At 42.7% G+C, this 25,641-nt stretch overlaps 2 protein-coding genes across 2 annotated transcripts; both read right to left on the reverse strand.

Annotated features, from left to right (window-relative positions):
- Positions 1-5,389: 5,389 nt before the first annotated feature.
- Positions 5,390-7,976, reverse strand: LOC145679593 (uncharacterized). The gene is made up of 2 exons (XM_081750170.1): positions 6,642-7,976; positions 5,390-5,461 (listed from the first exon to the last, which is right to left on the reverse strand). Exons 1-2 carry the CDS (start codon positions 7,974-7,976, stop codon positions 5,390-5,392), a joined length of 1,407 nt encoding a protein of 468 aa, XP_081606296.1.
- Positions 7,977-21,865: 13,889 nt separating this feature from the next.
- Positions 21,866-24,453, reverse strand: LOC145679594 (uncharacterized). Its single transcript, XM_081750171.1, has 2 exons — positions 23,119-24,453; positions 21,866-21,937 (listed from the first exon to the last, which is right to left on the reverse strand). Exons 1-2 carry the CDS (start codon positions 24,451-24,453, stop codon positions 21,866-21,868), a joined length of 1,407 nt encoding a protein of 468 aa, XP_081606297.1.
- Positions 24,454-25,641: the final 1,188 nt, after the last annotated feature.

Below are 25,641 nucleotides of genomic sequence, written 5' to 3' on the forward strand. Positions count from 1 at the left end.
TTGTGCCCTTTCTTCGGGTAAGTGCTGTACTGGAGATCAATTGTCTCTATGGAAATGTAGGTGGTCTAAGGGTTGCCAGGTTATTTATTTCTTTATTCATCACATTAATATTAAACATACATGGATTGAAATGATTCCAGGAGAGAAAAAACATATATATAACACAAACATTAATAGGTTAATGGCAAGAAGACACTATTGGCATTTATTACACAAACACTTAATTAAGAGGAAAAGAAAGTTGAGGGCTGCAGTAATATAATGAACAACTGTAATGAATGGATGAAATGCAGTGCTTTGGACGTCACATCAAAAGGTTATGTTAGTTCAGACGAATGAGGTTATCTTCTGTTCCTGGGGCGATTCAGGAACTGATGAAGACGAAGGAGGCCCTTGTTAATAGGTATTACTGTGCATATGATGGATAGATGTGAGATGAAAGTTCGTGCGGTCGGTAGATTGTAAAGATTTCGGGGTCCAAGATGTCATCATCTAACTGTAAATGATATAATGTCATGAAGTGTTGGAGAGGGGTGTCAATGAAAGTTGGTGGTGCATCGTTGTCACGGTCGTAGCGGAGTATATCAAGTATCATAGGATGGGGCTGTGCCATACGTTTGCTGATGTAACGTATACGTAGTTGTTCAAGATGCGTTAATAATGGCGGAAAATCGATCATCTCATAAGTAAACGTGTTGGGTGCGGTAGGCTTATGCGGTATGCTAGGCGTATAGCATGGCGTTCTAGTATAGCAAGTTTTTGATAGAATTTTAATGGCGCAGATGCCCAGGCTGTATGTCCGTAGGTTAATGTACTCCGCATGAAGGTTTTATAGGTATTGAGAACGGTACGTGCCCTTAATCCCCAGGTTGTGCCCACTAATCTTTTGAGAAGATTAAGTCGATTTTGCGCTTGACCTATGAGTTTGGTGAGGTGTGGAGTCCAGGTAAGATGAGTGTCAAAAATGACACCGAGATACGTAATAGTACTTGAAACTGGAATAGGCGTAAGATCAACCTGAAGGCGAAGTAGATTCGGGTTTCGATGCACTCGTGAACGGCGTCGACGTGGTAAGAAAACTATGGTTTGTGTTTTGGAAGAGTTAATATTTAACCTCCAAACATGACACCATCGCACAAATGAATCAATGGCTACTTGCATGGTTTTATTAAGTGATTGTACGGTGCGGCCAGATGTGAAAAAAGCAGTGTCGTCAGCAAACTGAAATATTGTGGTGTTATTAGGAATAACAAGATCAGCGACGTACAGTAAGTATAATAAAGGAGACAATGATGAGCCTTGTGGTACACCTGATTGCAGCAAGATAGGATGAGATAGCGTTCCATTGATTGAGATGTAAGCTAGTCGTCCTATTAAGAAGGAGTGTATGAAGCGGATGTATGAAGTTGGCAGTCGATAGTTACGAAGTTTATATAGTAAGCCAGGGTGCCAAACTTTGTCAAAAGCCTTTTCTAAATCAAATGTTACAAGGCAAGAAGGAAAACCTGTATTGTATTGATTGTAAATAGCTGTGGTGAGACGGAATAATTGATCTTGAGTACTAAAATTTGGTCGAAATCCAGCTTGGTGTATTGGAAGAAGATTATGTGAGTGAAGATGGTCGTGCATGCGACGGACAAGGATTCTTTCCAAGATTTTGCATAGACAACTAGTGAGGTGAATAGGACGATAGGATGTGACTTCTGATGGAGGTTTCTTTGGTTTAGGAAAGAGAAGCAGTTTTGAGTATTTCCAGTCGAGTGGAATATATCCAGTGCGCAGAATAAATGTATAAATGGTGCTAAGAAAGAGTAGAAAAGAATGAGGCGCTTGTCTGATGAGTACATATGTAACAGAGTCAAATCCTGGTGCAGTATTCCGTTTACCTTTAAGTGTATTACTAATAGTTTCGGGTTGAATCGGCATGGTTAGAGGATTATTTGGTTCTAAATCATGATCAGCAGACGGACGAAAGAAAGAAGAAGTTGCATCGGTATGGCGGTTTATAGTTGATTGCAAGCGATCTGGTGTATGCCAACCGGGTAGAGGTGTAAAGATATCTTGAAAATAGGAAGCAAAAATATTAGCCTTTTCTGCATCCGTGAGGACTGCTTGATGATTATGAACAATGGGGTAAGGCGTACGAGAAACTCTACCTGTTAATTGATGGAATTTGCGCCAATATTTGGTAGGATGTGTTTCATTAGCTAGTGTGTTGCAAGTTTGAATCCAGTGGCGTCTCTTGAACGCAACGATATAATTATGCGTGATCCTTAGGTACTGGCGATGAAGCCGAAGCGCTTCAAGGTTACCCGTAGCGAGATATTCACGGAAAGCTCTCCGGGATGCTGAAATAAATGGTAAATATTGCGGAGGTAACTTAGGTTTGTGTAGCTGAACTTCGATTGTTGGAATGGAACGTTGTGCTGCGTCTTGAAGGGCTGTAGTAAGTCCAGTGATTGTTCGATCGAGTTCGTATTGCGTACTAGGCATTGTGAGCGTACTTACGGCAGTGTCTAAATCGGTGCGATATTGTTCCCAATTTGCCTTTTGATAGCAGTAGACCTTCTGAGGAGGAGGCTTCGGCTGAGTGTTGGGAGAACAATGAAGTTCGACTTTGATGGGGACATGGTCGCTACCTATGGAGTCAAGTACAGATATGTGAATAGACTGAGATAGTGAAGATGAAGTTATGACTACGTCAGGAGTAGTGCGACTGATAGGACGTGTAGGTTTCGGTAAAGTATGAAATTCAGCTCGTGTTTCATTCCGAACAAAATCGAGAAAGTTGTCTTTGTCACGTTGGGAACGGCTATGAAAATTGAGGTCGGCCATCATAATGTAATGCCGAAGCGGAAGAAATCATAGCTGATAACTCTGCCTGGACGATAGTAAATAGTAACAAAGGTAACTGTTTTGCCTCTAAAATAAATTGTCGTGATGTTATGTTCAGGAAGTTGAAGAGCAGGTGGAACAGTAACTGCACGATAAGGAAGACTTTGCCGAATGCCAATAGCTGTGCCTCCGTAGAGACGTGGTCCAGTTGGAGCGTCGTGTCGAAGTAAATTATACTTCGGTATATAGCATGTTAAATATGGTGCAAGGTAAGTTTCATTAAGAGCGAATGCGGCAATTTGTTCCTCCTTGAGGAGCTGTGTAAAGAGCAGTTGGTGCGTCAACAGTGATCGTATGTTAAGGAAAAGTAAATTGTAACTCATAATGAAAGTGAATATAAGTCCGAAGGTATAGCTGTCCATATCAAACATAAACTTCAAGTGGTTGGATTTGGAAATGCACTGTTGGTCCGGAATACGTTGCATGTAGTTGTAGATTAAATAACAGTTTGGCTGCGTGCATGATTTGAGTTAGAATATGGTTGCGAAGAAATGGGTGGATGTTCTGTAGTGAAATAGTGAGAAAACGGAGTAGATCTTCGACGGTAACTGGATGGCGCAATGAATTTGCTGGTGGAGTTGGTGCATCGACCGAACGTATTGGAACAACTAGTTCAGGCTTTGCTGGATCAGGCTGAGGCTTAGCTTTACATTTATAGCTGTACGTTGGGTGGCGTTCAGAACAGCGATCACAACGTGGTGGTTCTTGAAGGTTTGGACAGCTTTTTGTAGGATGTTCGCGGGAACAATAGCCACATTTGGTGCTGTTTGTGCATTCAGCTGTTGGGTGTGAATTATATTGTTGACATTTCTCGCAGCGAACAGGTAGTGGTGCTGGCGTGCGAGATGGCTCAACCTTATATTTGCGTCTATAGATATATGCGCCCTTGGATAGAAGTTGATCAATCAGCTGTTGTTGATCAGTCAGCACTCGAACGAGATAAGTTGGTCCCTGGTTGTTCTTTATCCTGATACAACGCTTTATAGGTAGCCCTTCCTGATGGAGTTCAGCAAGAATTTCGTCATCAGTAAGATCAGGCTCCACACCACGAATAACTACAGACAGCATAGGAGGTCGCCGTGGTGGAGGAGGAGTTTTGCGTGTACTCGGCTGTAAAGTAGAAATCTTTGCTTTGGTCCCAAAAATTTCATAAGTTGCCTTGTTGCGAACATGCGTGGCGAAATTTGGGTTAGTGGATTTCAAAATGATTCCACGGCGCGTCTTAACAATTTCACGGATCTCAGGCCGAGGGACGTACTTGACTAACTGCTGGAAGACAGCACGAACAGTGTCATACTTCTGATCGTAGTCGGTTAGCAAGAAGTTGTACACGGGATCTGACTGCTATTGCTGATGATTATCGGCAGAAGTGGATGCCCAATCCATACAATGGCTGTCAGTTGTAGTCTGATGAACATTGGGAGTAATTCGTTGCTTCTTTGAATCTAGCGCTTGTTCGCCATCAGAGAAAGATTGAGAACGAATTCTATGTCCTTTAGTGATGCAGTCAGCGTAGGTAGTCGAAGGAATAGAGTTACGGTCTGAACGAGGTGTTCCCGTAACAATCCTTGGCTGCGTCTTTTGGCGACCATTAGGCCCGATGTTAAGTGGTGGAGGTTGTAATCCTAAATCCTGACCGATATTCGTAGGTCCGTTAGCTTTGCCAGTGTCTGTCATCGTGATAGAGTAGCCGAGGGCCGAAAATGAAAAGAATGTTAGATGAAGTTCAAAAAACAAGACACCCTCCGAAAGTGAAAACTTTCGTCAGACCCCTAAGTGCTGTAATTGTGCTTTGCTCGCAAGTACGTATGCTATACTTGGTCCTCGCTGACACAGTAACTGACACAAGAGAGGTTAGGTTTCTTGGTAAGGTATGTACGAGCGATTTTTTTTTTGCTAGCCGAAGGCTAGCTCCCTTGCGAGGGTTACGCCCTCTATCCGGGGTGAGGAGTGCAGAGACTGGGGAAGGAAGGATATTGGAGGTGGTCTATGGGAAGTAAGAGTAAGCGGAAAGAATCATTTATTTTATTTAGATCATAATTTCAGTTTATTGCTTTTATTGCATTTTATTCAATTTCATTGGACATTATGAACTTTGTTCATAATCATGAGGACAGGAAAAAAAATGACAATGAAGTGCATATCACAGGACAACACAAGGATATGTTAGTGAGACGAATGCAGATTATCTTCTTGTCCAGGGGCTGCTCTGGACAGTAATGTAGACAAGTGGAGCCCTGTTAGCACAATAGGTTACAGTGCAGCATATGTAGGTGATATATGAAATGGAAGGTGATCAGAAGAATAAGCTGAAGCGACAAAATGATCTGGATGGTCTGGTGGAATGGTTTTGAGATATAAAGAGAAGAGTAGGGATAGAGGGCAAGTAGAAAATTGATATCCTAAATCATAGTGGCGGTCGGCATCCATAGTATCTAGAAGTAGTGGATGACGTTGCTGAAACCGGTTTGTGATGAACTTTAGTCGCAACTGTTCAAGATGACTGAGAATGGTAGGAAAAGAGATACGGTCGTAAAGCTCCTGTGTCGGACTGGGAAGCTTGATCCTATAAGCCAGACGAAATGCGTGCCTTTCAAGAACTTGTAATTTCTGATAGAAAAAAGGTAGTGCAGCAACCCAAGCGGGATGACCATAAGTTAGAACTGGACGTAAGAATACCTTATACGTATTAAGGATTGTAGTGGGTTGCAATCCCCAGGTGGTACCAACTAGACGTTTTAGTAAATTGAGCCGAGCATACGCTTTACGAATGATTGCGTGAAGATGCGGCCGCCAAGTTAAGTGATGATCGATTATGATACCAAGATAGGTAACCTGTTTAGTAGGTGATATTCGTGTGCCGTGAACCTCTAGATTAAGTAGATTGGGGTTTTTCTGAACTCGAGAACGTTTTCGAGGTGGTATGAAGACGATAGCTTGAGTCTTAGTCGAGTTAATATGAAGGCGCCACTTAGCACACCATCGGAGAAAATAGTCTATTGCTAGGCGGAGTGCAGAATTGATTTGTTGAATAGTTCTGGCCGTGCAAAGAAAGGCAGTGTCATCTGCATATTGAAAAGTATGAACATTGGGAGGAAGGGTTGGCATATCAGCTACAAACAGAAGGTATAGAACAGGCGAAAGAGCGGAGCCTTGAGGTACACCAGAATGGATAAAGATCGGATGTGATGATGAACTATTGATGGTAACATAAGATAGGCGGTTAGAAAAAAAATGGAATATGAAACGGAGGTAGCAGAGTGGAAGCCTAAAACGGTGAAGTTTAAACATGAGGGCTAAATGCCACACTTTATCAAAAGCCTTCTCTAGGTCAAAAAGAATGAGGCATGAAGGCCGAGCAGTGTTATAATGATTCGTGATTAGGTTGAGAAGTCTGAGCAATTGATCATTGATGCTGAAATTAGGTCGGAAACCAGCTTGGTGTACAGGCAAGAGATTATGTTGAGTAGGTGGTGATGCAGTCTGATGACAATGATGCGCTCAAGAATTTTGCTAAATACGGAGGTTAACTGTATTGGACGGTAAGAAGCAACAGAATCTGGAGGTTTGTTGGGCTTAAGAAACATGAGAGTGGATGAAGTCTTCCAGTCACAAGGGATGTAGCCGGTCCGAAGAATAAAAGAGTAGATATATGAAAGAAGCAGAAGAAGACAATAAGGAGCCTCTTTGATATGACGATAGGTTATCCGGTCGATGCCAGGAGCTGTGTTGCGCTTGCGATTTACGACGGTGGCGATATCAGATGTAGAAATCGGAACTGTGAGAGGATTGTCGTCTGGAAGAATGTGTGCTGCACTGGGTTGTAGATATGGAGATGATAAATTCAGGCGATCAGTAGGATGTCTTTGAACAAAATCAGGTGAAAACGGGGTGAAGGTAGTCTGCAGGTGGTCTGCAAAGGCGTTTGCTTTCTCCTCATCTGTGTGTAATGGTTGGTTATTAACTAACAGCGGATATGGTGTGCGAGTAAGCTTCCCAGTTAACATATGAAATCGCTTCCAATACTTAGTGGGGTGTGAAGTTTCGGCTAAGTTGTTACACGTCTTTACCCAGTTGCGAAGCTTATGTGCCTTGACGTAGTTACGCACAGTGCGCTGGAGTTGGCGATGATGACGAAGAGCTTCGAGGTTACCAGTGCGCTGATATTCACGAAAGAATTCGCGAGAACGATGTACAAGAGGTAGGTAGTTTGGCGGTAAACGTGGTTGGTACCTGGAGATTTCAGTTGTGGGTATATGAAGGTCAGAAGCGTGATGAATGGAGTGAGTGATTTCAGAGACCCGTGCGTAGAGATCATCTTCGGTAGTAGGAGGCTCGATGGTTACCAAATCTTCAGCAATAGTAGTGCGATAATCATCCCACTTTGCTTGATCAAATCGTGGAACGCGACGAGGTTCAGGTAGCAAACGAAGAGTAGGAGCCTGTGGTTGATCGATATGAAGTTTTATGGGAAGGTGATCACTACCTATAGAATCGAGAACTTCGAGAGTGCAGCGCTGGAAGAGATTGCTAGAAGAAATAACTACGTCAGATGTGGTATTTGTGATGGGTCTGGTTGCTTTAGGTATATCAAAAATATGACCGGTGGTATGAGTAGTAATGAAGTCAAGGAAGCTTTGTTTCTGATTATCCGGACGGCTGTGAATATTGATGTCGGCCATGATGATATAGTATTTAAAGTGATTGGAGATGTAGAGAAAGAATGAGTGTGGGATGGGGTGTCCAGGGCGTACATATATGGTAGCTACGGTAACGTAAAGGGAGTGGAAGTACAGCGTAGTAATGAGATACTCTGGAACATTAGTCAATGCAGGATGATATTGGCGGTGACTTATCGAAGGATGGAAGCCAATGGCTACTCCCCCATTTGCTCGGCGTGCTGCGATGGTAGAATCAGAACGGAGTAGGGTGTATCGAGGTATCCTGAACGTCATAGACGGGGTAAGAAGAGTTTCGTTCAGAAGGAAGGCCTGAATAGTTTCTTCGAGAAGTAGCTGTTCGAAGAGAGTGTACTGGGAAGTAAGTGATCGAATATTAAGAAACAGTAAAGAAATACCCATGATTAAGGTGCAGCAGTAGTGTTGGTAGTGGCGGAGGAGACATGTAAATCCTCAAGAGGGGTGGCGTGAAAATAAACATGAGGTCCAGAGTAAGTAGCTTGAAAAGAATATTTAAAGATTATGCGGGCTGCATGATTGACCACCTGGAGAATATGCTGACGTAGAAACGGGTGAATGTTTTGCAGAGCGATGGTAAAGAATGAAAGGAGTTGCTGTACGGAAATTGCTTCACCAAGAGGTTGTGGTGCTACATGTTGTTGAACTTCTGGTAAGACGGGTCGCAACGGAACAGTGAGCTCCGGATTCAAAGGTTCGGCCGTTGGCCTTGCTTTGCAACGGTAACTATATGTGGGGTGTTGTTCCGGGCACGTAGAGCATTGAGGTGGTTTCGTTAGGTTAGTGCAAGCTTTCGTTTCGTGGTTTCCGCTGCAGTACCCACACTTGCTCGGCTGGGTGCATTGCGATGTTGGATGTGAGTTGTATGCTTGGCAGCGCTCACACCTCAATGGTAAAGGTGGCGGTGACTTTGATGGCTCAACTCGATGTTTCTTTTTGTAGATGAGGGCACCATGAGTGAGGAGATCGTCAATAGTGGTTTGTGAATTTGTCAATACTCGTACCATGTAGGTAGCTCCTTGGTCATTTTTAATACGAAAGCACTTTAGAATAGAGTGTCCCTCAAGAGTGAGCTCTTCCATGACTTCGTCCTCTGTTAGAGAAGGGTCAACCCCTCTAATGACAACCGAGAGCGCCGGTGTTTTGCGTGGTGGCGGTGCTTGTCGAAATGCCTTAGGTTCGAGTCGCTTCATATTTGCGTGCTTTCCAAAGATTTCAAAACTGCACTTATTGCGCACAGTAGTTAAGAAGTTAGAATCGTAAGATTTGAAAATGATTCCGTTGCGAGTGCGAACTATCTGTGCTACAGAAGCGCGTGGCAGATATTTTAGAAGCTGTTGGTAAGCTAGTTTTGTATTTTCAAACTTTGTGTCAAAATTGGTGAGGAGAAATGAGTACAGACACGGTTTGGCGGTATCCTGGAGAGATGGAAATTCTTTGTCGTCGTCTAAATTCATTGAACTGACAGATTGTTCAGAATCACTTACAGTATGATGGCGTTTAGTCGGTGGTTGATGAGAAGTGCTGTTGGCTTTATCCGGTGTACGAGAGCGGGATCTACCAGTATTCTTGCCTTGAGATGTAGTTTGCTGTCTGCGGTCGGCCCCCTTAGGTTCGATAGACGGACCCGGAGGTAACGGCGGTAGTCCCGGATGGCCACCTGATGCCATCCCTTGAGATGTTAGACGACTCTGACAATGAAGATGAGAGGAAATGCAATGAGATGAGGTGCTAGGGGAAGCCCACTGTGGCTCTCACTTGAGGCAGCAATACGTCCTCGCGGAGATGTCGGTCAGTGCGAACACTGGCCCTCCACAAAATAGATGATAAAGAGAATAGATGATGATGATGGCCACGGGCTCCCACTTGAGTCAACAATACGGACTTCAAGGGGATGTCGATTGCCTGTAGCAGAGCAATCCTCCCTGAGTGAAAAAAAAAATAATATTAGTAGCTCTCAGAGCGTTAGTAATTCTTCTCAGACCTATGAATCGAAGATCGATTCTGACTTCTGAGTTGAGATGTACGAGCGTTTTTTTTTTAAGGTGAGGGAGTAGAGGTATAAAATATGTATCTTTATTCATCATTTTTGAGCATCCATTTTGAGGAAGAGATGTTGCACTCCCAACCATTAGAAGGTTACGCCCTCTCTTTGGCACAGATGTTAAGACAAGTTAATTGCAGTTAAACTATTGTAGTTGGTCTAAGTGCGACTATGAGTAGATTAATATTTAACACAAAATATAAATACATTAATCTTGATGAGAAAAAAATGTTTATAATAACAATAATAATAATAATAATAATAACAAGAATAATAATAAGAATAAGAATACTGAGAAAACATAAGTGCAGGAAATACATTCAAGGTACTAAGGTGCTGGATATGAAAAATAATACATTTAAAAGTGTAAATAAATATAATGTGGATATGAATAGATGAAATGAAGTGCATTCACGCCACAATCACAATGGGTAAGTTAGTTTAAACACATGAGGGTTATATCTTCTGTCTCGGGGCGACTCGAGACTGATGTAGACAGGATGAAAGCCCAATGTTAATTATGAATGAAAAACAAGTGCTAAGATGGTAGAATGTGAGGTAAATGTTCGTGAATCATGTAAATGGTAAAGATATCTCTTTCAGCTGCGTCCAGATTCGATGTTTGAATATATATCGTTGTTAGAATGTTGAGTGGCGAGTGTAGAAATCTGTACGGTGCGTCGGTAAGGGCATCAACTCGTAATGTATCGAGATATAAGGGATGAGAAGTAGTGATTCGAGACTGTATATATCGTGCCCTAAGAGTAGAGAGATGATCAATGATGTTGGGAAAATCAATGTGTTCATACGTGAGGTAATTTGGATATGGTAATTTAATACGATATGCAAGGCGAATAACATGGCGTTCGAGAATTGCAAGCTTTTCGTATAGCGTAGGTGAGGCATGGCACCAGGCAATGTTACCAAATGTTAATATAGGCCGTAAAAATGCTTTATAGGTATTAAGTAGTAACTTTGCATTTAGCCCCCAAGTTGTGCCAGTGAGACAACGGAGGAGATTTAATCTGCGCTTTGCTTGTAACGCAAGTTTTTGGAAGTGAGGTTTCCAAGAGAGTTTCGAATCAAAGACCACTCCTAAGTATGTTGCAGAAACTGCTGGTCTAAGGAAATGACCATCTACTGACACACGAAGATTTCCAGGATTTCTGTATACTTTACTGCGTCGTTTTGAAGGGAGGAAAACAAGAGCTTGTGTTTTCGCAGTGTTAACAGTTAATTTCCATTTACTGCACCAATTAAGAAAGTTGTTTAAGGTTATTTGTAGGTTTCTGCTGACCTGAAGGATTGTTTTCCCAAGCGATAAAAAGGCAGTATCGTCTGCGTATTGAAAGATGTACACATTAGGCGGTGGGCTCGGCATGTCGGAAGCGTATAATATATACAATAATGGACTAAGGGCGGAACCTTGTGGTACACCTGTATGTGGGAAAATGGGCCTTGATAGTACATTGCCTATTGAAACATATGCGATACGGTTACTTATAAAGGAGTATATGAGTCGAAGGTAACAAGTGGGCAAGCGGAGTGACTGTAGTTTACGTAGTAAGCCATAATGCCACACTTTATCGAATGCCTTTTCTAAGTCCATGAGGACTAGACAGGATGGAAGTCCTTTATTGTACTGATTTGTGATGACTGTAGTTAAACGAAGCAGTTGATCACTGATAGAGAAGTTAGGTCGAAAACCTGCTTGATGTATTGGTAATAGATCATATGTCTTAAGATGTGCATGAAGTCTATTTACTAGAATCTTTTCGAATAGTTTACTAAATACGGAAGTCAACTGAATCGGCCGATATGAACTGACATCATGAATGGGCTTATTTGGTTTATGGAACATACATACTTTGGAAACCTTCCACTGTAACGGGTAATAACCAGTTGAGAGGATGAAATTATAAACGGAAATTAACAAAGTGATAAACGAGACCGGTGATTCTTTTATCATCCTATAAGAAATTTCGTCCATGCCTGGTGCTGTGTTTCGTTTTCTACTAAGAGCTGCATGAAATTCATTCGGTGTAATAGGCCTTGTAAGAGGATGATTGTGATCAATGTGATGTGATGTAGAAGGCTGTAGAGAACAGATGGTGGAGAGATCAATCCGCTCATCACGACAAGACGATTCTGATGGAGTAAAGACTGTCTGTAATTGGTCAGCGAAAGCATTTGCCTTATCGATATCAGTGTGAAGTGGTACACCATTAAGTTGAAGCGGATACGTATTTATTGTACTTTTACCCGTTAGTTGGTGAAATTTTTTCCAGTATCGGGTTGGATGTACTTCGTCTCGCAGTTTGTTGCAAGCACTAATCCAGTGCTTCCGTTTGTATGCAATAAGGTAGTTCCTAACTGCTCTTTGCCATTGCCTGTGATAAAGAAGCTCTTCCACATTACCAGTTCGGTGATATTCTCTAATGTGTTGACGTGAGCGTTTTACAAGTGCAAGATATTGAGGTGGCAATTTTGGTTTGTACGCGCTTATTTTGTCTTCAGGAATACTTACACGTGCGTTTGTTGTTAAGGTGTCAGTAAGATGAGTGAGAGTATTATATAATTCGTGTTCGCTACTTGGTGCAGTAATATCCGTAATATCTCTGTCAATATTCTGCCTATATGTGCTCCAGTTTGCTCGATCATATCGCTTGACAGTACGGTATTCGGTTTTAGACTGTGGGCAACGGCCCCTAGTCAACGATAGCTTAATTGGTGCATGATCGCTGCCTATAGTGTCAAGAATTTGTATAGTGCAGTCATTGACTAGATTAAGAGATGTTATCACTACATCGGGTGTTGTTTGACTAATTGGTCGTGAATGACTAGGTAAACGATGTACATGTAAATTCAAATTTTGAGTTACATAGTCAAAGAAGTGTTGTTTCTCTCGGTCGCCTCGACTATGAATGTTCATATCGGCCATGATGATGACATTTCGGAAGTTATGTGCTATGTAATGAAGAAAATCAAATGGGATGGGGTGTCGCGGCCGTATATAGATTGTAGCGATATTGATAACAAGTGATGGGTAATAAATTGACAAAAGAAGATGCTCCGGATGATTGATGAAAATCTGTGGATGATATTGGCGAAACGATACCTTAGGGGAAAACCCAACTGCGACCCCACCCTGTGCTCTTGCACCATGCCCTGAATAATCATGGCGATATATTTGATAACCTGGTAGACGTACTGTGGTGGTAGGTTTGAGTGCAGTTTCATTTAATGCAAATAGATCAATGTGTTCCTCTAGCAGTAGCTGTTCCAGTAGAAGTTTATGTTGTAGAAACGATCGAATATTAAGAAATAGAATATTCATAATTGCCATAATGAGAAATACGAGTGCCATGGTTTTATACGGTTGTTTCAAGTGGTGCGATTTGAAAATGGGCGTATTGTCTGGAGAAGGTAGCATGGAGATTGATATTGAAGAGTGATTTAGCTGTGTCACTAATAGTGCGAAGGATATGATCACGTTGAAAAGGCAGTATGTTTTGAAGCACAATAGTTAAACAGCGGAGAAGATCCTCAACACTGACAGGGTGTAAAATTGATTGCGCTGGTGGCGTTGGCTTGTCAGAACTTCGGAGGGGTGCTGTAAACTCTGGACGAGTAGGTTCTGCCTGAGGTTTTGCCTTGCAGCGATAGCTGTAAGTGGGGTGTGAGTCTCCGCACGTGGCACATTTTGGCGGTTGCTGTTGGTTTTTACACAATCTAGTGTTATGTTGTTCACCGCAATAGCCACATTTAGGTTGATTAGGGCACGAGTTCGTAAAATGAGAATTATAAACTTGACATTTCTCACATCTAATAGGCACTGGTCCAGGAGTCTTTGACGGTTCTACCTTATGGATCTTTTTGTAAATGGGTGCACCGTAGGCTAATAAATGATCAATAGCTTGTTGGTTTTGGGATAATACCCGAACCATATAAGTAGGTCCTGAATTATTCTTGATACGAATGCACTTGTCAACATTGATGCCCTCTTGAATAAGTTCTTCACGAACTTCTTCATCGGTAAATTCAGGTAGGACGCCACGAATGACCACAGACAGCATTGGTATCTTCTTCGGAGGTGGAGGTTGTTTGATCCTAGAATCCGTTTTCTTAGCAAGTTTGGCATTTTTCCCAAAGATTTCATAGGATGCCTTGTTTCTCAAGTAGGTTCCAAAGTTTGGGTCTTTTGATTTTATGATATAGCCATTTCTAGTGTGAACTATTTGCTCAACATTAGCACGTGGGACGTATTTAATGATCTGCAGAAAGATCATCTTTGGATGTGTATATTTAGCGTCAAAATCGGTAAGTAGAAAATTATAAACCGGGTCTGGAGTTCTGCCGAGAAAAGCTGATGATGATTCTGAACATGATGGTCCCGTTTCCATGGCGTTGTCGACGTGAATTGGTTGAGTGTTAGTAGTATGGGGTCCACCGCGGAATCTTTTGGCAGACTGGGTAGATTCAGTGGATGGATGTCTATCCCTAGATGAACTCGCTACCGGTTGACTTCCCCATGAGAAATGTCTAGTGCGCCTCGAAGGTCCAACGGATGCAGCTTGAGCAAACGAAAAGCTTGCGTTCGTAGGAACTGAGGCTGGTAATCCTATATGTCTACCGAGAATCGATTGCCCGTCAGTGATGCCAGAGTCCGCCATCGTAAGAAGGTAACCTAGGGCCGAAGCCCAAATGAAAATGAATGTGAAAGAAAAGATGATGAAATGAAGTTCAAAAAGCAAGTTTGCCCTCCGAAAGTGAAAACTTCCGTCAATCCTCTAAGTGCTGTATACGTGCTTTGCTCACAAATGCGTATTGCAACACTTGGTCTTAGCTAGCACATTAACTGACACAAGAGAGGCTAGGCTCCTTGATTCAGAATCTATGTTTTGTGTACGAGCGATTTTTTTTTAACAAGAGTTTCATTCCCATCCAATGGATGGGCGGGCCGTAGAAGGCAACACCTTCTCTGTGGCCAGAGATATTTTGAACTTTTTGAAGTAGATGACATGGAGAATGATTTCAGGCTATAGAATAATGTGGATTGAAGTAAGGAACTAATAGCAAATCAAGTTGACGAGGATCTGTAAGAGGTGGCTATTGTGTAAAAACGTTTCTTGGGTACATGTGCAGAGGTTATGAGCAATATATATGTGGATTTCGTTGGTAGATACGGCGGTCAGGATTATACTGATCTATGGCTTCGGTGCATTCGTATATTGCTAACAGATGATCCAGTGGTGGGTAGGCATAGCGTGGTACAGCAGGAACTTGGTCTAACAGCTCATGGACAATGGGATGTGCCAATTGGATTCGTGTCGCTATGTAGCGTTGGCGTAGATGGTAGAGGTGTGGCAAAATAGTTGGAAATTGCGCACGACGATATATTTCAGCAGTGGGAGTATCGAAAGCGAGAGAGTAGGCCAGACGTAAGGCATGTCTTTCGAGAACTTTCAGACGTTCATAGTAAGTTGGTGCTGCTGATAACCAGGCAAGATGTCCATACGTGAGAGCTGGGCGTACGAAGACTTTATATGTTAGCAGTAGAAGTTTTGTATTAAGACCCCACGTGGTGCCTTTAAGGTTTCGTAAAAGGTTCAAACGGCGCCGGATATTAGCTTCCAATTGTTTTAGATGAGGCTTCCAAGTAAGATGTTTGTCAAATATTACTCCCAGATATTTGAGACTGTTTTGCAGTGGGATTGGAGAGTCAAAAAGGGTTAAATGTAGACGTTCCGGATTGCGACTGTTACAGTATTTATTGCGTTTGAGCCCAAAGAGAGTCATTTGAGTCTTAGTGGAATTCAGCTTTAGCTTCCATTTCAGGCACCATGTAACTAGTTTGTCCAAAGCTGGTTGTAGGAGTTGATTAATGCGATCCACTGAAGATCCCAATGCGACATAAGCGGTATCATCAGCAAATTGCAAGGCATATAGTGGGGGCTGAGGTTGAGGCATGTCGGCTACATAAAGAATATATAATAGAGGAGATAAAACAGATCCTTGGGGCACACCGGCGCGGAGTTGAAAGATGCGTGACTTTGCACTGTTGATCTGAACGAAAGCCTGGCGCTGATGTAGAAAATTGGCTATTAATCGGACATAGCTGTGAGGAAGCAGACGTTTGAGTTTGTAAATTAACCCCTCATGCCAAACAGTATCAAACGCTCTTTCAATATCAAAGGAGATCAAAACAGATGGTAAACGCTTATTAAAATGGTTGACAAGTAGTGTAGAAAGTTTGAGTAATTGATCAGCAGTGCTATAGAGTGGACGGAAACCAGCTTGAATAGTTGGTAGTTTGTTCGTGATTTGTAGATAGTGATGTAGCCGTTTTACCAGAAGACGTTCTAGGGTCTTGCTAAACACGTTAGTAAGGCTAATGGGTCTGTAAGATGACACAGCAGTTGGATCTTTGCGAGGTTTTAGAAAGACCACAATTTTAGCAAGTTTCCATGTAGTTGGAAAATAGCCTGTAGATAAAATAGTTGTATACAAAGAAGCAAGTAAGACTAGAAACGCCACAGGTGCCTTAAGCAGTTGACGATACGTAATTGAGTCTGCCCCCGGAGCTGTGTTGCGACGGCATTTAAGAACTGCTGTAATATCATCTGATGTTATTGGAGCAGTGAGCTGATTTGTGGGATCAAGGTGGTAGTTGAAATCAGGGTGAAATGATGGCTGCACTAGAGAACCAGCGTGTGAGATAGGGGTATCTGTAGGACAAGTGAACAACGGTGTAGTGTGTGGAGTGAAGACTCCCTCAAGATATGTAGCGAAAGCAGTTGCCTTTTCTTCATCCGTCGTTGGTACTTGGTCAGCACATATGACGGGGTTGTACGAGCGTTTTTTTTTTTGCTAGCCGGAGCTAGCTACCCGCTCGAGGGTTACGCCCTCTATGGGAAGGTTTGTGGTGGCATAATAGGGAGATATAGAAGTAGTTGTATCTGGTCTATGGGATAGTATCATACTTAGTTAGGAGGGATAAAGAAAAAAAATAGGAAATACGGTAGGATAATTATAGAGAGGGAGTTTTTATTTATTTATTTATTTATTTCTAATATTGTCAGGTTGAACATTGTGATCTTATGATCACAATCATGAGATGAAGATGAAAAGACGAAATGTAATGTTGTGAAGTGCAAAAGACAATACATCACTGGGTTATGTTAGTTAACAGATGCTGGTTAATCTTCTCGCTTGGGGGCTGCTCCAAGCATTGATGAAAGACAAGAGGAAGCCCAGATTAGTGACAGAGGTATTACAGTGCGAATGATGGACAGATGTGGGGCTGGAGATCGTCGATCTTCAGTTCTTCTGCTAAAGGGAGATAGTTGTGGTTTGGGGGTAGAGTGTAATGGTAGATTGTGAAGAGAAGAGATAGCGGTGTATGTATGATAGGAGCTGAAATCGGAAAGTCTATGTGGGCGTTCATGGTGTCTATAAGGAGCGGGTGTCGTTCATGCAGATGTTTATCGATATATTTGAGACGGAGAGATTCGAGATGAAAAAGAATATGTGGAAAAGGCGTTCTTTCGTACAATTCGTATGTTGGACTGGGCAGTTTTATCCGGTATGCAATGCGAAGGGCATGGCGTTCCAAAATCTTCAATTTGTTGTAGAAGGAAGGAGGTGCAGCGATCCAAGCCAGGTTAGCATATGTCAGAACTGGACGCAAAAAGACCTTGTAAGTATTTAGCACAGTTGTAGAACTGAGACCCCAAGTAGTACCTGTGAGACGTTTTAATAAGTTGAGACGGTTTGAAGCTTTGGCAATGACGTCCTGTAAATGTGGTTTCCAAGTGAGATGTGCGTCTAAGGTAAGGCCGAGGTATTTGACAGATTTACTGAGTTGAAGACGGGTATCATCGACTGTGAGATGAAGTAGGTTGGGGTTTCGGTGAACCTTCGTGCGCTTTTTGGGCGGCAAGAAAACTATAGTTTGGGTCTTTAGAGCGTTTATTTTGAGGCGCCACTTTTCACACCAGTTAACGAAGGACTCTATTGCGGACTGCATTGAAATGTTAAGTTGATGAACAGTTTTGCCGAGTGCTAGGAAGGCGGTGTCATCTGCATATTGAAAAATGTGAACATTAGGAGTCAATGCTGGTAAGTCGGCTACATATAGAAGATAAAGCAGAGGAGAGAGTGAAGATCCTTGGGGTACGCCAGAGTAAAGGAATATAGGATGAGAGAATGTGTTATTAATAGAAACGTATGCAAGGCGACAGTGCAAAAAGTTATAGATAAATCGAATATAGGCGATAGGAAGACGAAAGTTCAAAAGTTTGTACATAAGTCCGGCATGCCATACTTTATCAAATGCTTTCTCTAAATCAAATAAGGTAAGACAAGATGGTCGTGATGTATTATAATGGTTGGTGATGTGATTGAGGAGACGTAATAACTGATCATTAATGCTGTAGTTTGGACGAAATCCGGCTTGTGAATGTGGTAAAAGATTATAATGAGTAAGATGGACGTGTAGACGTTGAACTAAGATTTTTTCGAGAATTTTACTGAATACAGGTGTCAGTTGGATAGGGCGATATGAAGAGACACTGTCGGCTGGCTTATTAGGCTTAAGGAACATCAGGATCTTAGACGTCTTCCAGTGAGATGGTATAAATCCAGAACGGAGGATGAAAGTATAGATGAGTGAGAGAAGGTACAGAACTATGTATGGACTCTCTTTGATGTGGCGATAAGAGATGGAGTCTATGCCTGGAGCTGTGTTGCGTTTCCTTCGTATGGCTGAAGTGATATCGTCAGGTGTGATAGCCATTGTTAGTGGTCTGTGAATATTCAGCGGGTGGTTAGAGTCTGGCTGAAGATGAGCCGATGAAAAATCAAAGCGATCTACCGGATGATTATGAACAGGTCGATCAGGAGTAAGTGGTGTGAAGATATCTTGAAGATATGTGGCGAAGGCATTTGCTTTATCGAGATCAGAGTGTAGTGGTGTGTCATTAAGAATGAGTGGATAGGAAGTTTTGTTAAATTTGCCAGAAAGTGCATTGAGGCGCTTCCAGTAACGTGAAGGATGGGATGTCTCCGAGAGAGAGTTGCAGGTTTTTACCCATTGGCGTAATTTATACGCTTTGACATAATTTTGTACTGTACGTTGAAGGGCTCTGTGATGACGAAGTGCCTCGCGACTTCCTGTATGAATGTAGTCACGAAAAAATTGTCGGGATCGCTGCACCATGGCAAGATATTGCGGCGGAAGTTTAGGTTTATGCGGTGTATATTGCGATTGTGGGATATATTGTGCAGAGGCGTGATTCATATGGCGTGTAATAGTATCCAGTATACGATATAGCTCGTCTTCTGTAGTAGGTGGATCAAGGCCTTCTAGGTGTTTTGAAAGATATGAGCGATACTTTTCCCACTCTGCTTTATCATACCTTGGGATCATGCGAGGTGGAGTTGCATCTACAGGTCGTGGAGTGCGACTTTGAATGCATAGCTTGATCGGTACATGATCACTTCCTAAAGGGTCTAAGACTTCAATTATTGTGCGCTGTGTTAAGGTAGCTGAAGTGATAGCTATGTCAGGAGTCGTGTTGGTTTTGGCAGTTGATGATATGTGCCCGTTGTAGCAGTGGTGATGAAGTTCAAGAAATCTGTTCTGTCTCTGTTGGAACGACTATGGATATTGATGTCAGCTAAGATGATATAGCGCTTAAAGGAATTCGAAATGTACTGAAAGAAGGCCTGAGGAATTGGATGGCCTGGTCGAACGTAGATTGTTGCTATGGTAATGTAGTCGGATTTGTAATAGAGTGTGATTATTAGATGTTCCGGTAGGTTCTGAACTGGGCTTGTGTGTATGCGGTATGGAATATGAGGTGAGAAACCAATTGCAACGCCACCATTGGCACGTCGTGCTGGTAGAATACTATCTTTACGGATTAAAGTGTAGCCTGGAATTTTGCATTGCAGTTTCGGAGTAAGATGGGTTTCGTTCAGTAGGAAAGCATTTGCTTTTTCTTCCAGAAGTAGTTGTTCAAAGAGTAGTTTGTGAGCGGAGATTGAACGAATATTAAGAAAGAGAAAAATTAAACCCATGATGCTCATGACGTGATGGAATTTAGAGATTTGGTTGTAATGGAAAAGTATGAAAGTACGCTGTTGGTCCATTGTAAGTTGCGTGAAATTGGAGGTGAAAGACAGATTGTGCAGCGAATTGAACGTGTTGCAAAACTAGAGGACGTGCAAAAGGATGTATGTTTTGAAGCGTCAAAGTGATGAAAGCTAAGAGCTGCTTAATAGTTATAGGTTGATCGGATGTAGTACAGTTTTCAGTGGTTTGATTTTGTGCATCGTGCATGCGGAGAGGAACAACTAATTCAGGCTGTGCTTCTTGAGGAACAGGTTTCGATTTGCATTTGTAACTATAAGCAGGATGACGTTCATGACAGGTGGGACAGTCAGGTGGTTGTTGCATGTTTGGACAGGTCCGGGTGTGGTGAGGACCACCACAATATCCGCATTTGAAAGAATTTGTGCATTTTGATGTTGGATGTGTATACTCCTGGCAGCGGTCGCAACGAATTGGTAAAGGGGCTGGAGTTTTCGAAGGTTCCACTCGGTGTCGTTTCTTGTAGATGTATGCCCCGTGTTCCAAGAGATCATCAATAGTATCTTACGATTCGGTCAAGACCCGGACCATGTAAGTAGCTCCTTGGTTGTTACGGATGCGGAGACATTTCTTGAACGCGTACCCTTCTACACGTAATTCCTCCTCAATTTCTTCGTCGCTGTAGGATGGATCCACTCCGCGAATGACTACAGATAGCGTAGGAGATCTTCTTGGTGGTGGTAGTAGTTTGGTACGTTGGTCCTGGAGTTTCGTGAGTTTTGCAGTCTTGCCGAAGATTTCGAAACTATGTTTGTCTCTGATTGTTGTGGCAAAATGCGGTACAGGTGACTTTATGATATAGCCGTTTTGCGTTTGGACAATTTGTAAGATTTCTGAGCGTGGTCGGTATTTAAGAATTTGCTGAAGTAACAGTTTGGCGTTGCGGAGTTTTGGATCAAAATTTTGTAATAGAAAATTATGTACGTCCGGTTGAGGTTTGTGGGATAGTTGCTGGATACCGTCTACTATCATGAGTCGGGAGCTGTCTTCGGAACTAGCAATACTGATGTTGTCGTCGTGGTGCTTTTTGTGAGGTGGAGATGTAGAAATAGATGCTATGTTGCCGTCATCGTTAGTCCTAGTATTCTCATCTGATCTTGGAGCCGCAGTTACTGGTGACTCAAATGCTTCCTTGTAGCTCTTCCGTTTCTCTACTTTATGAGCTAAGACGGATGGTGTAGGAGCAGCCGCAGGAAGACTCGGATGTTGTCCGCTGGCCATAGTGGCCAATGAAGATGGTGGATAGAAAACCAATGATCGGACGGTAGTATGATGATGGAACGAAAGAGGATGAAATGGATGATGAAGCTAAGCTTCCAAAAATATGCACACTAGCGTGTACGGTAAGGCAGTCTCCACTCGAGTGAAACCCTCTGTCTCTCTCACCCTCTCGCCCGCCACTGAGAACTCCCGAACTTGCGTCCACAAGCTTTGTACGAGCTTTTTTTTTTTTTTTTTTTTTTTTTTTTTAGTGCTAGCCGAAGGCTAGCTCCCTTGCGAGGGTTACGCCCTCTATCCGGGGTGAAGAGTGCAGAGACTGGGGAAGGAAGGATATTGGAGGTGGTCTATGGGAAGTAAGAGTAAGCGGAAAGAATCATTTATTTTATTTAGATCATAATTTCAGTTTATTGCTTTTATTGCATTTTATTCAATTTCATTGGACATTATGAACTTTGTTCATAATCATGAGGACAGGGGGAAAAAATGACAATGAAGTGCATATCACAGGACAACACAAGGATATGTTAGTGAGACGAATGCAGATTATCTTCTTGTCCAGGGGCTGCTCTGGACAGTAATGTAGACAAGTGGAGCCCTGTTAGCACAATAGGTTACGGTGCAGCATATGTAGGTGATATATGAAATGGAAGGTGATCAGAAGAATAAGCTGAAGCGACAAAATGATCTGGATGGTCTGGTGGAATGGTTTTGAGATATAAAGAGAAGAGTAGGGATAGAGGGCAAGTAGAAAATTGATATCCTAAATCATAGTGGCGGTCGGCATCCATAGTATCGAGAAGTAGTGGATGACGTTGCTGAAACCGGTTTGTGATGAACTTTAGTCGCAACTGTTCAAGATGACGGAGAATGGTAGGAAAAGAGATACGGTCGTAAAGCTCCTGTGTCGGACTGGGAAGCTTGATCCTATAAGCCAGACGAAATGCGTGCCTTTCAAGAACTTGTAATTTCTGATAGAAAAAAGGTAGTGCAGCAACCCAAGCGGGATGACCATAAGTTAGAACTGGACGTAAGAATACTTTATACGTATTAAGGATTGTAGTGGGTTGCAATCCCCATGTGGTACCTACTAGACGTTTTAGTAAATTGAGCCGAGCATACGCTTTACGAATGATTGCTTGACGATGGGGCCGCCAAGTTAAGTGATGATCGATTATGATACCAAGATAGGTAACCTGTTTAGTAGGTGATATTCGTGTGCCGTGAACCTCTAGATTAAGTAGATTGGGGTTTTTCTGAACTCGAGAACGTTTTCGAGGTGGTATGAAGACGATAGCTTGAGTCTTAGTCGAGTTAATATGAAGGCGCCACTTAGCACACCATCGGAGAAAAGAGTCTATTGCTAGGCGGAGTGCAGAATTGATTTGTTGAATAGTTCTGGCTGTGCAAAGAAAGGCAGTGTCATCTGCATATTGAAAGATATGAACATTGGGAGGAAGGGTTGGCATATCGGCTACAAACAGAAGGTATAGAAGAGGCGAGAGAGCGGAGCCTTGAGGTACACCAGAATGGATAAAGATCGGATGTGATGAAGAACTATTGATGGTAACATAAGATAGGCGGTTAGAAAGAAAATGGAAAATGAAACGGAGGTAGCAGAGTGGAAGCCTAAAACGGTGAAGTTTGAACATGAGGGCTAAATGCCACACTTTATCAAAAGCCTTCTCTAGGTCAAAAAGAATGAGGCATGAAGGCCGAGCAGTGTTATAATGATTTGTGATTAGGTTGAGAAGTCTGAGCAATTGATCATTGATGCTGAAATTAGGTCGGAAACCAGCTTGGTGTACAGGCAAGAGATTATATTGAGAAAGATGGTGATGTAGTCTGATGACAATGATGCGCTCAAGAATTTTGCTAAAAACGGAGGTTAATTGTATTGGACGGTAAGAAGCAACAGAATCTGGAGGTTTGTTGGGCTTAAGAAACATGAGAGTGGAAGAAGTCTTCCAGTCACAGGGGATGTAGCCGGTCCGAAGAATAAAAGAATATATATATGAAAGAAGCAGAAGAAGACAATAAGGAGCCTCTTTGATATGACGATAAGTTATGTGGTCGATACCAGGAGCTGTGTTGCGCTTGCGGTTTACGACGGTGGCGATATCAGATGTAGAAATTGGAGCTGTGAGAGGATTGTCGTCTGGAAGAATGTGTGCTGCACTGGGTTGTAGATATGAAGATGATAAGTTCAAGCGATCAGTAGGATGTCTTTGAACAAAATCAGGTGGGAATGGGGTGAAGGTAGTCTGCAGGTGGTCTGCAAAGGCGTTCGCTTTCTCTTCGTCTGTGTGTAATGGTTGGTTATTTACTAACAGCGGATATGGTGTGCGAGTAAGCTTCCCAGTCAACATATGAAATCTCTTCCAATACTTAGTAGGGTGTGAAGTTTCAGCTAAGTTGTTACACGTCTTTACCCAGTTGCGAAGCTTATGTGCCTTGACGTAGTTACGCACAGTGCGCTGAAGTTGGCGATGATGACGAAGAGCTTCTAGGTTACCAGTGCGCTGATATTCGCGAAAGAATTCGCGAGAACGATGTATGAGAGGTAGGTAGTTTGGCGGTAAACGTGGTTGGTACCTGGATATTTCAGTTGTGGGGATATGAAGGTCAGAAGCGTGATGAATGGAATGAGTGATTTCAGATACCCGTGCGTAGAGATCATCTTCGGTAGTAGGAGGCTCGATGGTAATCAAATCTGCAGCAATAGTAGTGCGATAGTCATCCCACTTGGCTTGATCAAATCGTGGAACACGACGAGGTTCAGGGAGCAAACGAAGAGTAGGAGCCTGCGGTTGATCGATATGAAGTTTGATAGGAAGGTGATCACTACCTATGGAATCGAGCACTTCAAGAGTGCAACGCTGGAAGAGATTGCCAGAAGAAATAACTACGTCAGGTGTGGTATTCGTGATGGGTCTGGTTGCTTTAGGTATATCAAAAACATGGCCGGTGGTATGAGTAGTAATGAAGTCAAGGAAGCTTTGTTTCTGATTAGCTGGACGGCTGTGAATATTGATGTCGGCCATTATGATATAATATTTGAAGTTATTGGAGATGTAAAGAAAGAATGAGCGTGGGATGGGATGTCCAGGGCGTACATATATGGTAGCTATGGTAACGTAAAGGGAGTGGAAGTACAACGTAGTAATGAGATACTCTGGAACATTAGTCAATGCAGGATGATATTGGCGGTGACTAATCGAAGGATGGAAGCCAATGGCCACTCCCCCATTTGCTCGGCGTGCTGCGATGGTAGAATCAGAACGGAGTAGGGTGTATCGAGGTATCCTGAACGTCATAGACGGAGTAAGAAGAGTTTCGTTCAGAAGGAAGGCCTGAATAGTTTCTTCGAGAAGTAGCTGTTCGAAGAGAGTGTACTGGGAAGCAAGTGATCGAATATTAAGAAAAAGTAAAGAAATACCCATGATTAAGATGTAGCAGTAGTGTTGGAAGTGGCGGAGGAGATATGTAATTCCTCAAGAGGGGTGGCGTGAAAATAAACATGAGGTCCAGAGTAAGTAGCTTGAAAAGAATATTTAAATATAATGCGGGCTGCATGATCGACTACCTGGAGAATATGCTGACGTAGAAACGGGTGAATGTTCTGCAAAGCGATGGTAAAGAAGGAAAGGAGTTGCTGTATGGAAATTGCTTCATCAATAGGTTGTGGTGCTACATGTTGTTGAACTTCTGGTAGGACGGGTCGCAGCGGAACAGTGAGCTCCGGATTTAAAGTTTCAGCCGTTGGCCGTGCTTTGCAGCGATAGCTATATGTGGGGTGTTGTTCCGGGCACGTAGAGCATTGAGGTGGCTTCGTCAGATTAGTGCAAGCTTTCGTTTCGTGGTTTCCGCTGCAGTACCCACACTTGCTTGGCTGGGTGCATTTCGATGTTGGATGTGAATTGTATGCTTGGCAGCGCTCACACCTCAATGGTAAAGGTGGCGGCGATTTCGATGGCTCTACTCGATGTTTCTTTTTATAGATGAGGGCACCATGAGTTAGAAGGTCATCAATAGTAGTTTGAGAGTTGGTTAATATTCGTACCATATAGGTAGCTCCTTGGTCGTTTTTAATACGGAGGCATTTTAGGATGGAGTGTCCCTCAAGAGTAAGTTCTTCCATGACCTCGTCGTCGGTTAGAGAAGGGTCTACCCCTCTAATGACAACCGAGAGAGCCGGGGTTTTACGTGGTGGCGGTGCTTGTCGAAATGCCTTGGGTTCCAGGCGCTTCATACTGGCGTGCTTACCAAAGATTTCAAAACTGCACTTATTTCTCACAGTAGTTAAAAAAGTAGAATCGTAAGATTTGAAAATGATGCCGTTACGAGTGCGAACTATCTGTGCTACAGAAGCGCGTGGCAGATATTTTACCAGTTGTTGGAAGGCTATTTTTGTATTGTCAAACTTGGTGTCAAAATTGGTCAGTAAAAATGAATACAGACACGGTTTGGAGGTATCCTGAAGAGATGGGAATTCTTTGTCGTCGTCTAGATTCATTGAACTAATAGACTGTTCGGAGTCACTAACAGTGTGATGGCGTTTAAATGGCGGCTGATGAGAAGTACTGTTAGTTTTGTCGGGAGTGCGAGAGCGGGATCTACCGGTATTCTTG

This window comes from Thermobia domestica, chromosome 2 (assembly GCF_964235325.1).
Source record: "Thermobia domestica chromosome 2, izTheDome1.hap1.1, whole genome shotgun sequence".
Taxonomy (NCBI): Eukaryota; Metazoa; Arthropoda; class Insecta; order Zygentoma; family Lepismatidae; genus Thermobia; species Thermobia domestica.